A 12,706-nucleotide genomic window follows, 5' to 3' on the forward strand; every position below is an offset into this window, starting at 1 on the left:
GCTGCCGCTTGGATGATGATTGCTGAGGTCTGGTATGGATCAGCTAGGGATCAGAGAAGTTGAACCCTAAGGCTGTGGTGTCGAAGGGGTGGGAGAGGAAGAGGAAGAAGAGAAGAACCAAACTCTAGCGCCCCTCCGCCCTCCTCCTTAATTCCATGGGTATTAGAGATTCTCGGATATGTTGAATCCGAGCGGACCGAGGAACAAATCTATAATCGGGCTCAGGCCAGACCAATAGTACATTTGAGCCCAACCTGAGAACATAATAGGTTATATATTCGATTTCAAATTCGATTTGATTTTGTTCAGATCTAACCAATAGTCTGATCCAAAGTTGGACTGATCCGACCCATTTCCCACCTTATGGGGTCAAGGTGGTGGAGGTTTTGACCTCTACCATCCTTCTCAATGGATGGTGGGTCCGAACCGATCAATGGATCCGGGTCTACATCTGGATACCACCATGGTGAAGCGTTAGTTAGGCGTCTGATATATTAAAATTTTGATATTTGACATGCTACGAGGAGAGCTGTCCTCTAATAAACAGATATTAATGCAGTACACTCGTGTTTTTTTTTTTTTTTTCTTTTTTGGGTGGAGAAAGAAGCTGAACGCTAAAATTAAAGACGGCACAAAGATAAGAAACAAAAGGTGTTTAATAGCACAATACCTACAAAGATAAATAGTGTACACATGGTAATCTCCATCGCCCATGTTCCATGTCCCTGCGCTCAATGGCATCTTCGTAATTTCATTAGAATATGGTGGCACTTCTAGAGCCATCCACTGTTTTATTTATATCGAAACATCGGTGCCTCTGGGCAGAGAGAGAGAAACAGGATGAAAAGATACGCAGACCTTCCCAGAGGAAAGAGGGAGTGTGGGAAAAAAAGGTAAAGAATTAGAAAAAGGAAAGAGAGACCTGCCATAGCCGGAGATGTGCCCGACGACGAAGAATCCCGGCGCCGAAGCGCCCACACCGGAGTCCGGGGAGGAGTCCTACGACTGGCGGGAGGAGGCCATCAACGGCGGATCTCTGCGCCACGTGGACCTCCACACGGGATCCAACGGCTGGGCGTCCCCGCCGGGCAACCTTTTCGCCCTCCGCGGCCCCCACTACTTCTCCCGCCGGCAAAAGATCCCCTCCGGCGACTGGCTCCTCAAGCCCGCTGGCGTCGACTGGCTCCGCTCCGCCTCCCGCCTTGACAACGTCCTCGGCCGCCCGGACAACCGCGTCGCCGCCGCCCTCCGACGGGCCCAGGCACTCGGTCTCTCCCGCAAGGTCTTCCTCTTCGCCGTGAACCTGCAGATCCCCGGCCGCGAGTGCCACTCCGCCGTCTTCTACTTCGCCACTGAGGACCCCATTTCCTCGGGCTCCCTCTTCTACCACTTCGTCCACGGCGACGACGCTTTCCGCAACGCCCGCTTCAAGATCGTCAACCGGATCGTCAAGGGCCCGTGGATCGTGAAGGCCACGGTGGGGAACTACGCCGCCTGCCTCCTGGGGAAGGCGCTTACTTGCAACTACCATCGCGGGGAGAACTACCTCGAGATCGACGTCGACATCGGGAGCTCGGCGATCGCCAACGCGATCCTCCACCTGGCGCTGGGCTACGTGACGGCGGTGACGATCGACATGGGATTCCTGGTGGAGGCGCAGGCGGAGGAGGAGCTGCCGGAGCGGCTGATCGGTGCGGTGAGGGTGGCGCAGATGGAGATGGGGTCGGCTACCTACGTGGAGACTCGGGGGAAGGCGGTGGAGGTCGGCAAGCCCGGGTTCCGGAGCGTGGCCAAGGTCAATCACCACAACCAGAGCCCGAGGGTGTCGATGTCGTCCAGATCGGGAGAGGCTAAGGAGAGCGAAGAGGAAGGCTAGGAAACTTTTTTCCTCTTCCTCTCGTTTGTTCGATTGAAAGGAAAAAAAAAAAATGTAAACTTTAGCCGCTCTGTTTTAAAAAGCCCCCATTTTTAGGGTTCGTAGATAATAACCTGTGTCGCATTGGGGAGAGAGATCGCTGGAGATTGATCACAGTTTGAGGGATGATTTATTTGTTTGCCTTGTGTTTGATCTCAACTTGGCATTTGCTGTTTGATTATCTCCTTCTCTCTCTCTCCAGTGGAGAAGTAAATTTTAATCATCTCTCTTTTCTTGATCATGTTTATGAATAATAATCGCACTAGATTATCATCCATGTTAGTATAATTGGTGTTTGTGTTGGAATCTTCTAGGTGAATCTATGATGATTATTTTCTTCTGTTTGGTGGGCTTCCTAATCCTTTGTCTCTGTGTACATTCTGAAACTTTCTTGAGATTTCATCTGCTGTTGAGGGCTTGTTGCCTTTTGAGCCTTCTGTAGGTGACTTGTTCGGTTGTTGGAAAATGTAGATTTTTCTCTGGTCCCAGAAGCCCACTCTTATGTTCAGGTATTGTGAGTTATGGTGTGCATCAGATCAGATGGGTAATGATGTTTACAGATAAATTGTTGTTATTATTATTATTGTTGTTGTTATTGCTATTATAGGCAGGTAAAGGTTTGAGAGATCGAGCTAATGGGTTCCTAGATTGGGAGGGTTCTCAAATAAAATGTCGAGGCAGGGAGAAGGGAAAAATTTATATCGCTAAATTAGGTTTTTTAAGGTGTTCTGAATGGTTTAGAGTATTGTAATACATATGCAATTACTCAAAACAAGTTTTACATGAGTGAGCCAAACAACTTTGCTCTTATTATCTTCTTTTAAAATTTCATTCTTAAGGTAGATCCATAGAACTTAAAACACATAGAATAGCCATAAAACATTGGCAGAAAGCCTCTATCCCATCAATAGTGTTAAATTTATAAAACCTGCCAGCATGGGATTGTATTAAGTTATAAATGTTGTAGAAAACAAGGAAAAAAGAAAATGAAATGCCTGGTGATGGCAGTAAAACTCAGTTCGGTTAACATTAGACAACCCTGTTGATTAAGGCAGTACTTGGATCAGATTTTACTCTGTTCTTTGGAACCACACATCAGTGTATTTGTGATAGATGAATTAACTGAGGATCATATGCTAGAAATCCAGATTTTTATCTTGCCTTTTTGTAGATAACAAGGAATGAGATCTGACACTGAATGAAAGATATGAGTAAGAGGTGCTATATTATAAAAGTTTCTTAAAGCTCTTGCTATGTGGGGTTTAGGAAGAGTTAAACGAATAAAGTTTTATTCTGCATGAGGCTAATTTTATATTTCACACCTGTGATGTCCAGATCATAATGGAGCAATCTTATCATTGCACCAAAAGGCCTGTCCTCTAAAATTTTTTCATGATTGAATAACTGGAACGTATGCTTTTGCGATAGAATACAACCTGGGTGCAAGGTTCGTCCAAAATGTGAAACATCCGGTCTCTCTTAATGTTTGATTAAAAGCAGGAACTGGGCCAGGCAAGGTGGCCATTGATTTTTTGGAACATCCATATCACGTCAAACATCAAAAATCAAACACAGGTACAAAGCCTTGTCACTTTCTTTCATCGGATCATTATGAAAATTCTTTTGTTTGAAATATCGGCAGGAAGTCATTTGTCTGTTATTGCAGTGTGCCTAACATTATTAGTCATCATTTCGGTTTTGAGAATCGTATGATTAACATCTTAGGCAAACATTTACTTCTACTTGCTCAGATTTTTTTTCCCCTTTAATTTAAGAATGATTTGGGAAGTTTTAATAATTCAGAGGGTTTCACTCCTTTTCGTTATGATTGCAATAGTCTTTGCATTAATTGCATAAGATAATGCGAGCCTTTTTCTTGGTGGTGGCTTGGAAGACACCTGATTTTTCAAAGACACTTCTTCAATGCCAGCCTTTCAGCTTTACCTCTCTCTTAATATTGGGAATTTTTATCCCTAAATTCTCTTTTCTTCTGACTTCCAAAGAAACTATTATATTCCTAAAAACAAAATGAAAAGGCGCCAAAATCTCTAACTTAAACTCTTTCCTACTTTTGCTTCGATACGTTTTGCTACAGTTTCTGGTGATTGCTTTCTACAAATTGCCCTTCTGCTTCCTAATAATGACATTTTTATCATTCTTTCCTCAGCCTCACCGACATAATACATGAAATATCTTTGGAGCTTTTTATTTTGTCCTATAGGTCCCTTGCACCATGAAAGTACTCTTTGGAATTGCCCTTAAAATCTTTTTAGTGTCAGTAAAGGGCATGGGTGTTGATCTGGTAGCAAGCTCGATGGTCCTTGAAGATGAGTTGGGTTTCTATCGAGAGCATCAATGCTGGGGGTCCTACTGGGCTGGACAATCCAATTAGATAGCCCCTCGACCAAATAAAAGAAGGGGAAGCCCAGGCTGGTTGGATAAACAACCTTAGTAGTGCAATCAGTGGACCTTACTGGCATTCAAGTTTAATCTGTATCCAAGCTATGCTGCACGTGTAGTAACGTCAGGCACGTGCGAAGCTTTATGTATAAATTAAGTTGCAGACTTTTGTCTAGGTTGGAAGCATCAAATTGTAGTTTGGAGTTAAGGTTTGGGAGTGCTTCGAGGTGTCATTTTGCACAAGAGTAGAGCATGTGTTTCATGCTTATGTACTGTTTGTGTGCAGGGGGGAACATGGGGGAGTCTGGATTTTTGTTTCCGGAAGTTCCCTAGGCAAGTGCTGCTGCAAGCTAATGCGTATGACTTGATCGAAAGGAGTCCCTGTGCCTGTGTCTAGGATATTGGAGCAGTAGCCCAGATCCTGTGGTTCTCGTTTCTTTGGTTAAACCAGGCTTGGCAGCTTGAATGAGCTCCCAAATTGATTTGATCACAGGGATTGGCCTTGTCTGGTCCGGCTGTATTTTGGTTCATCTTAGGCCCATTCATTGGAGCTTAAAAGCTTTTATACATTGGAAAATGAGTGGAGTCTATCACCTATATTCATTTGCGTCACTACTTTTTGGGTGAGTTGTTAAGATTCTACCCATATTTCCATATTATGCTTTATTATACAAATATTATTGTATTATGTTATATTATATATTATAATATATTACATTAAATTGTATTATGTTACAATGATATATTGAAATAATAACTACTTCATTTTAATATTGCAATCTATTATAAAATAAGATAATATCATATAATATAATAATATATTATAATAACAATAATATATTATATTATTATAATAAATTATACTATAATAAGTAGTAACATGTTATATTAGAATATTATATATATATATATATATTATCATTATTATGTTATTAAATTATTATATTATTATAGAGTTAGGGATGTTTTAGAAACAAAATAAAAAAAATTATTTTTTCAATTGATGAGAAATAATTTTTTTTATTTTATGGATAAATGCTGTTCATAGAAAAATAAGTTATTCATATAGAAAAATATAAGATAAATTGGTTAATGGAAAAGTAACAAACTTTTTTTTGATATTTATCTACAAGAATGGGCCCTCAGATGCCAAGATAAGGTTCTGAGAGAACTAACTTGGGCCTTTCTACTTGATGCAAATACATACATTTTACCTGTTCCAAGGTAGGTGCCATTGGGCACTGGCTTATTAGAATGGTAAAACCTTGGCTTATAGCGTCATATACCTATGTTACCATATGGTCTTTATATTTCTGAAGTATTGTTGATTGCATCCTTCTAAATTTGTTGGATATGTTCTAGCTGGACAATTTTTTTTTGGTAAGTTATAAAAAGGAAAGTTTTACAGCCTTAAACCTACAGTAATTATACATACACTGAAGAATTACACCTGTACACCCAACTGCAAAAGGAAAGGCCACCGGCCCAATACAAAATATTTCAGGGTTTTTCCGCATCCAACCAGGGCAAGGATATCTGAAGCCATTCAGAACGTTCTTCTTCACATCACCTATAGGCATCTCCATCTGGGACTCTTTGAGCATAAAGTCTGGTTGACCATGAAGCCAAATCAGCACATTCTCCTGAAATAGCATGCCTGCCACCATATCCATTGCCTATCCAGAACACCCCTTGCTGTAGTATGGCACAAATAATTCACCGGCCCCTTCATCCTTGCACACAAGATCCAGCTGGGAAGATATAGTATCATCCATTAGAGATAAATAACATAAAAAGTGTTCCTCCCATTCAATCATTATAACCTTCCTCTCCTTCCTCCAGAACTTTAAGTTATGACATTCTATTTTGTAGTCAGGCCCTTCCCAATATACTGGTATAGTGCAGTTAACACCCAAGAAAAAGGGGCCAAGGCACCAAGATATTATCTCACGTTCCCCACCCCATATGATAAGTCAGTTAACTGTGATACCCAACCCAGCTAAAACGGACCACATGACTCTTAAGGCGATGGGGAAAAAAAGAAAAAATTTGAGAGGAGATTCCCGTTGGAAGTTGTCTTCTTCCAATTGACTTTTAATCGGAATCAAAATCGATGTCAGGAAGGAGTTGAACTCCTCCCCTCTGATCCTATTTGAAGGGAAGAAGGTTTCCCTCTTCTTCTCGGCAAAGATCGACACCCCAAAAGAAGGAGATCGTGGAGTTTTCTTCATAAAAATCATCACTGTGCCCATCGCATTTCAGTCTAAACATCGCGAGAAAGCTAGGTAACGGCCAGCAATCTTTGACTGACCATCTTCTCCTTCTTCCTTAGTCATTGGACCTTAAATTCTAGTTGGTTATCGCTGGATTTTTCTTAAAAAAGATGAATCCCAAATTTTTCCTATTTTTCTATAATAATTTTAGATTTTTCAATGCCAATTGTCGCCATCATCCGTCGGTTAGACAGCTTCTGTTTGCACTATTATGGTCTACATCGCTGGCCATAGCTGCCGTCGATAAGGTGCACTCCTCTATTCGGGGGAAAATAGGGAGCAAGTGTCCTCTATTCTAGAAAGAAAAAAAATGAAAGGAAAAAAAAAAAAAAAAAAAAAATAAATAAATAAATAAAAGAGTCTCTCTCTTTTCTCTTTCTCTCACCGTCATCTCTCTTCCTACTTTCTCTCTCCATCTACTCTCTTTACTTTCTTTCTTTACTTTGTCTCTCTAGAAAATTTTACTTTTTTTTTCTACAAGTTTCTCTCTTTAAAATTGTTTCTTTATCTATGAAGGTTATCTCTCTAAGATTGATCTAATAAAAAAAAAATTTTGATGAGTTAGACCGATTTTAATGAAGAGATCCTGATCCATAGTCGGATAGTGTTCCGACACCTACCTTGATAAGATTGGTTACTATTAGATTAGATCATCCATGATTTTTATTGAACTATTTATATACTAATTTCATCATAATTTGATCATTTTGATTGGATCGATTAGGATGCCAGGCACTATCACTTGATCTACTTTATTCCATCTTATTAATTTCTTTCTTCTTTGACATTCTCTCTCTAGTTGATTTATGAACTTAGTGAAGGGACGTCGGCTCTATTTCTTTGAATTCGAGTTGATCTAATAGAGAGACTTCGATCACCTTATAGGTCAGACGGCTCCATACCATTTGAGCTTTTGTTAAATATCATAGGATCTAATTTTTGTTAGCCTCTATCGAATTCTTACAACTTAAGCGATCTTGATTAAATAATGTTATTTGATGGAATTGATTTTTGATCACCGGATGACATACCAATCTTCATATTGACTCTTGTTTGACATTATTGATTTGATCATGTTCGATCTCTATTGAACCACCTATATCCTAATTTGATTTCGATTGGATAAAGTTATAATGATCAAACTAACTTGGATCGTTAAATGTCACCACTATCAATCCTATCTTTCTATAGTTACTCATATTCTTTTTAATTATTGCGGCTCAATTCTATATAGGAGAATAGTCTCGATATGAAGATGTCCAAAGCAAAATATTACGATATGATCTATAAATTAAATATTTTGAAAGAAAAATTTTTAGAATTATGTAGATTTATTGAAATATGTGTAAGATTGTTTTACTTTTTCTAGATTTATTAGTAAATTATAAAATATTTTTAATATTGAATTATTTATGATTTACAAATTTGATGCATGATATTTTGGGTTGTCGAATATGTTTTTTTTTTATATGTCAAATGATTTATAATGGAATGCATTTAATTTGCTATAGATTATGTCGATTGATTTCGATGTCATTTGGTTTATGACTTTTTATATTGAAATAAAAAAAAATATTTGATTTGAGATGAATTTTAACTCGTAGCTTGACTATATAGCGGATCCTGCAAGAGTTAAATGCTAATATTTCAATATATTACTAATGAGGATTGTGCACTGATATTTTGATACTTTACCAATGGAAGTTGTATGCTGGTACTTCGATACCTTACTAGTTGAAGTTGTACGCTGGTATTTTGATATTTTACCAATGAAAATTATGTACTAATATTTTGATATCTTATGATTGAAAATTATATAATGGTACTTTAATTAAGTTCATGGCTGTCGAAATGAATGCGTTGTTTTAAAAGAAATCAACTTATGAATAAAATTGAATTTTGAAAAGATTGCATTCATATGCTTGTTCTTTGAAAAATGTCATATATATGAATCAGATTTTAAATTGATATACCTTGCATGCTTATTTTTACTATGTTATTATTACTTGATTTATCTAATCAAAATATTCATTGCTTATTAGATTGTCTAACTCATTATTTTATATTTTATTATTTTTACATATTCAGATGATTAACTTAATTTGGGGATCATTATTAGAGAGCAAATTAGAAATAGAATTTGATATCTTTATTTTGTAATAAAATTATTAAAATTGATAGTAAATTATAGAATATTATTTAATAAGATATTTGATTTTATTATTTAAATTATATTTGAACGTTAATTTATTGATTATTTGTTCTGCTATTGCTTTGTGATATCATGAAGAGATGCCTTATATATTTGTAGGAAGAGTTCTCCATGAGTGTACGATGGTTGCCGTAACTTCTAGCTCAAGATTTCGAATCAGGGGTGTGCCATTAATAAAGGAGTTCATTCCCAACCCCTTCAAGTAGAGGCTTTCAACATTCTCATAGAACCAGCAAATTGGGCTATAGAAGGACAAACTCCCATATGATACTAGAGTATAGTCCCTGCAATAGAAACCAAATACATGCTCCTAAGATATAATGCAAGTATAAGAGTAGCTGATTTCCAAAGATCCAGGTGTAAATACAAATATTTAAATATATAACACTTTCATGATTGATGTGGTATGATTATATCCTTTGTATCAAGGATAGATATATAGCAAGAGGTTTTGAAAAGATTTAAATTCAAAAATTGAATTCTTTGCAGGCTCCAAATAAGAAAGTAGATCACAATAGATTTGAACATAGATAAGGAGGCTACAGCAATTTCTTGATTTTTGTCTTTAAATCATGATGGATCTATGCTCCCTCCTCTATATAAATAGGACTAAGAAGACGCCAAAAAAAATAAGCTCTAAAAGAGAGAGACTTGCGTGGCCCAAGATCTCATGATGAGAGGCTCTCTAGCCTCCATCCATCATTTTGCTCCTTTTTCGTAGATCAATAAATCCATGAAGTGTCAAAACTGAGGTGTTGCCAAAGATCAAGCTATTAAGTTCGACGTCGAGATCAAGATGATGCCCGAGATCAAGTTACTAAGCCCAAGGCTGAGCCACCAAACTCGAGACCGAGATGAAGGCCGAATATGTAAAGGCCGAGATCCAAAAAGCTGAGCATCCAAAGGTCAAGCTCCTAAAGACCAGATCGGCCTAGAAAGCGACCAGATTCAAGCCAACCATTTCCACATTGACCAGACGTAGACCAGATCCAAACCGACTATCTCTAGATCGATCGAACGTCGATCAAACTCGATCATTTTCAGATTGGCTAGACATCAATCAAATCTGATTATTTTCAGATCGGTCGATGTTGATCAAATTCGATCATCTCTAGATTGATCAAACACTGATTAGATTGATGCCGACCATCTTCAGATCGGTCAGATGCAAATTAGATCCGAGCTGACATTCCTGATAAGGTAGGAGGTAACAAACATATCTCACCAGATAAAGCAGAAAATAACATGTATATCTTATCTGATAAGATAGGAGTAACAGCATTATTCTACTTTCTTCTTACGGCATCTTCGTCTCTGTTTATAAATAGAAGGCCAAAGGGGACTCCAGGATATGCTCTTAACTCTCTCTTGCTCATTTTTGCCCTCCTATTTTCTAGTTTTTTGTCTTGAATGCTAGAGGATCTCCATCGAAAGTAACTCCGAACAGAAACTTATTTTGCAGTTAAGCCATCAATGCCCAACACCAGCCATATCTCTTTTTCGACCGAGCGATTTTGATCAGAATACAAGTGGCAACAGTGACATAAATTTCTGAAGGTTCAGGTGCAAGCTACCTGGCCGACTGGCTCCTCTCTCTTCTTTGGAGAGGTTGCAAGTTCGACTCAAATCGGCAGAGCTCCCAACATGTTTAGTGTTTACAATGACCATCCAAGCTTTTGTTCGTATATGTCATCTCAATTACATACTAGTCAACATTCTCTGAAGTTTGGAGTTATGGTCACGGGCTGACATCTTACTCTCAAGTGTCTACAAGTAATATGAAGGTGAAACCGTGAAGAATTGAAGGGAAACTTGATTTGTACTCTGATAAAAAGTTAAAAACTTCACCGTTCTGCAAATATCCGTTTTGATGCACTTTTGATTTGCTTCGATAATTGCAAAAAACTTTAGACACATGTTTCGTGACTGAATCCAGAATGATAATAACACTTCTCTCAACGAAACATTTGGAATGGGAGCCACTTCTTCTCGTTATAGGGTCCAATTCTTTCCAACCAAATATACCTTAAAAATTTTTTAAAGCTCCAATGATATAATGACCTTAGGCATTTTTTGACTTTAAAATTTTATATTCAACGTCACCTCACCTTGCCCAATAGAGTCCAATACCCTATTTTCTCCTCCTACTCATCTATCTATCTTCAAGAAAAAGAATTGCGGTGAAATGGAGAGCTACGTGGGGTAAGGCCGGTGGAGAACCACGCCATGGCCTTGCTGCCAAATGTTGAGCTACTAAGTTTAGAATATTGGGCAGAATAACTCGAGTTCTCGCACTCACGATTCCGTTATCCAGCCATCGCCCTCACCTGTTTCCGATACTACCGTAACGGCAAAATTCTACGTTCCCATTTCACTTCTTCGTCACCCATCTCGCATTCCGCGACTTTGGACAAGTATCTCAAAGGACCCCTTGGGCCTAGAATGCAAGGCTCTAACGGCTAGGACTCTGCTATATTTTCTCAGAACATCATGATCGATTAATCCAAGAGGCACGTGATCTTGGGTTGTCCCAGTAATCGCACTCTTCAACGTAGAAACCAGAGAATTTAGATTCAAAGCAAGATCCACGAAGAAGTATTTTATTATTGTAAGACCTTTAACTAAATAAAAATGACCACACGTCAAACTCTTATCATGCTAGCCGGAGAAGCCGCCATTAGCCAACAAAACGAACTCCATCTAAAAGCATTCTATGACAATATATTTTACGAAGTAAAACGAGCTATACAGCTATTATTAACATTATTGCACCTGTCATAACAAAAATATATATAATATATACTGTATGTGAGCCATTATATATGATGTATTATACCATCATAAACTAAAAGCTATTTGATATGCCTTGAAACTGACAACAGCTGACATGACAAACCAATCAATAAAAACTTGTGAAATAGCCGCAAGCTGATAAAATTTCAAGTTCTCTTCTCTAATCGGTGACATTTAGATCTCGATATCGTGAATAATTTCCTTAACTGCATGATGTGAGCTGGAGATCCATGTGAATGAGATGCATAAGCATGATGTGTGGGGGCGATCCTCAGATGAAATATGTGATCCATTACCAAAACAGCCAATGTTGGTGCTTTTTTCCTTAGTGAAGAGCACCAATCCTTGCATATATGAACCACACCTGAAGGATCCTTCTTCTTGAAGTTTTCTAAGTGAAGTTTCGGTTCTATTAAAATGCATTTTGCCACACTCATAATGCTCTTGCTATTATCTAAGGGTTGAATCTGACTTAGATATCAAATGATTCTATATCGGATACTCTTGAATAATGAACTATCTTTGTCTCTGTTATTTCAGATTGGATCTTGTGAGAGCTATCACTTGAACACAGTTTTCCCCATCTCTTTTATCTTAGATGCATGCAATGACTCAGAGGCCGACTTTTTCAATGGTAGGCTGGCCGATCTCTCCAAGCATCTTGGCAGCTCGGTATCTAGGTCAATCTAAGCTACAATCTAAGCTACAGCACTATTAATTCTTCGCTGTAGTTGAGAGTTTTAAAAATTCAAACTTCTTTAATGTTAAACGCTATTGGTTCGTGTCACGGTTGAAAGATTTTTAAGCTCTAATTTCTCCAAGCCACGTCACCCATATTTTTCACATAGACGTCGTCAAAAAAAAAAAATATTAAAAAATATCATTTTGAATAGCATTTTTAAAAACACCATTCAAAATGGCGTTTTCTAATTTTTCCTCCAAAAAAAAATGAAAATAATGAAAAAAATAAATTTTAAAATTTTAAATTTATAAATAAATAAAAATTTTAATTTTGAATGAAATTTAAAATATAAAATTTTAAATTTTTAATTCAAATAAAAAAATAATTTTAGATGATTTTTTTCTTTTCAAATTAATTTTTTTAAAAAAATA

General features: G+C 37.7%; 1 protein-coding gene across 1 annotated transcript; it reads left to right on the top strand.

The window, feature by feature from the left end:
• The first annotated feature begins 819 nt into the window (after positions 1-819).
• Positions 820-2,255, top strand: LOC140859410 (protein ENHANCED DISEASE RESISTANCE 2-like). Its single transcript, XM_073261109.1, has one exon. It carries the CDS (start codon positions 938-940, stop codon positions 1,874-1,876), a length of 939 nt encoding a protein of 312 aa, XP_073117210.1. The 5' UTR covers positions 820-937; the 3' UTR covers positions 1,877-2,255.
• Positions 2,256-12,706: the final 10,451 nt, after the last annotated feature.

Source organism: Elaeis guineensis, chromosome 7 (assembly GCF_000442705.2).
Source record: "Elaeis guineensis isolate ETL-2024a chromosome 7, EG11, whole genome shotgun sequence".
NCBI lineage: Eukaryota > Viridiplantae > Streptophyta > Magnoliopsida > Arecales > Arecaceae > Elaeis > Elaeis guineensis.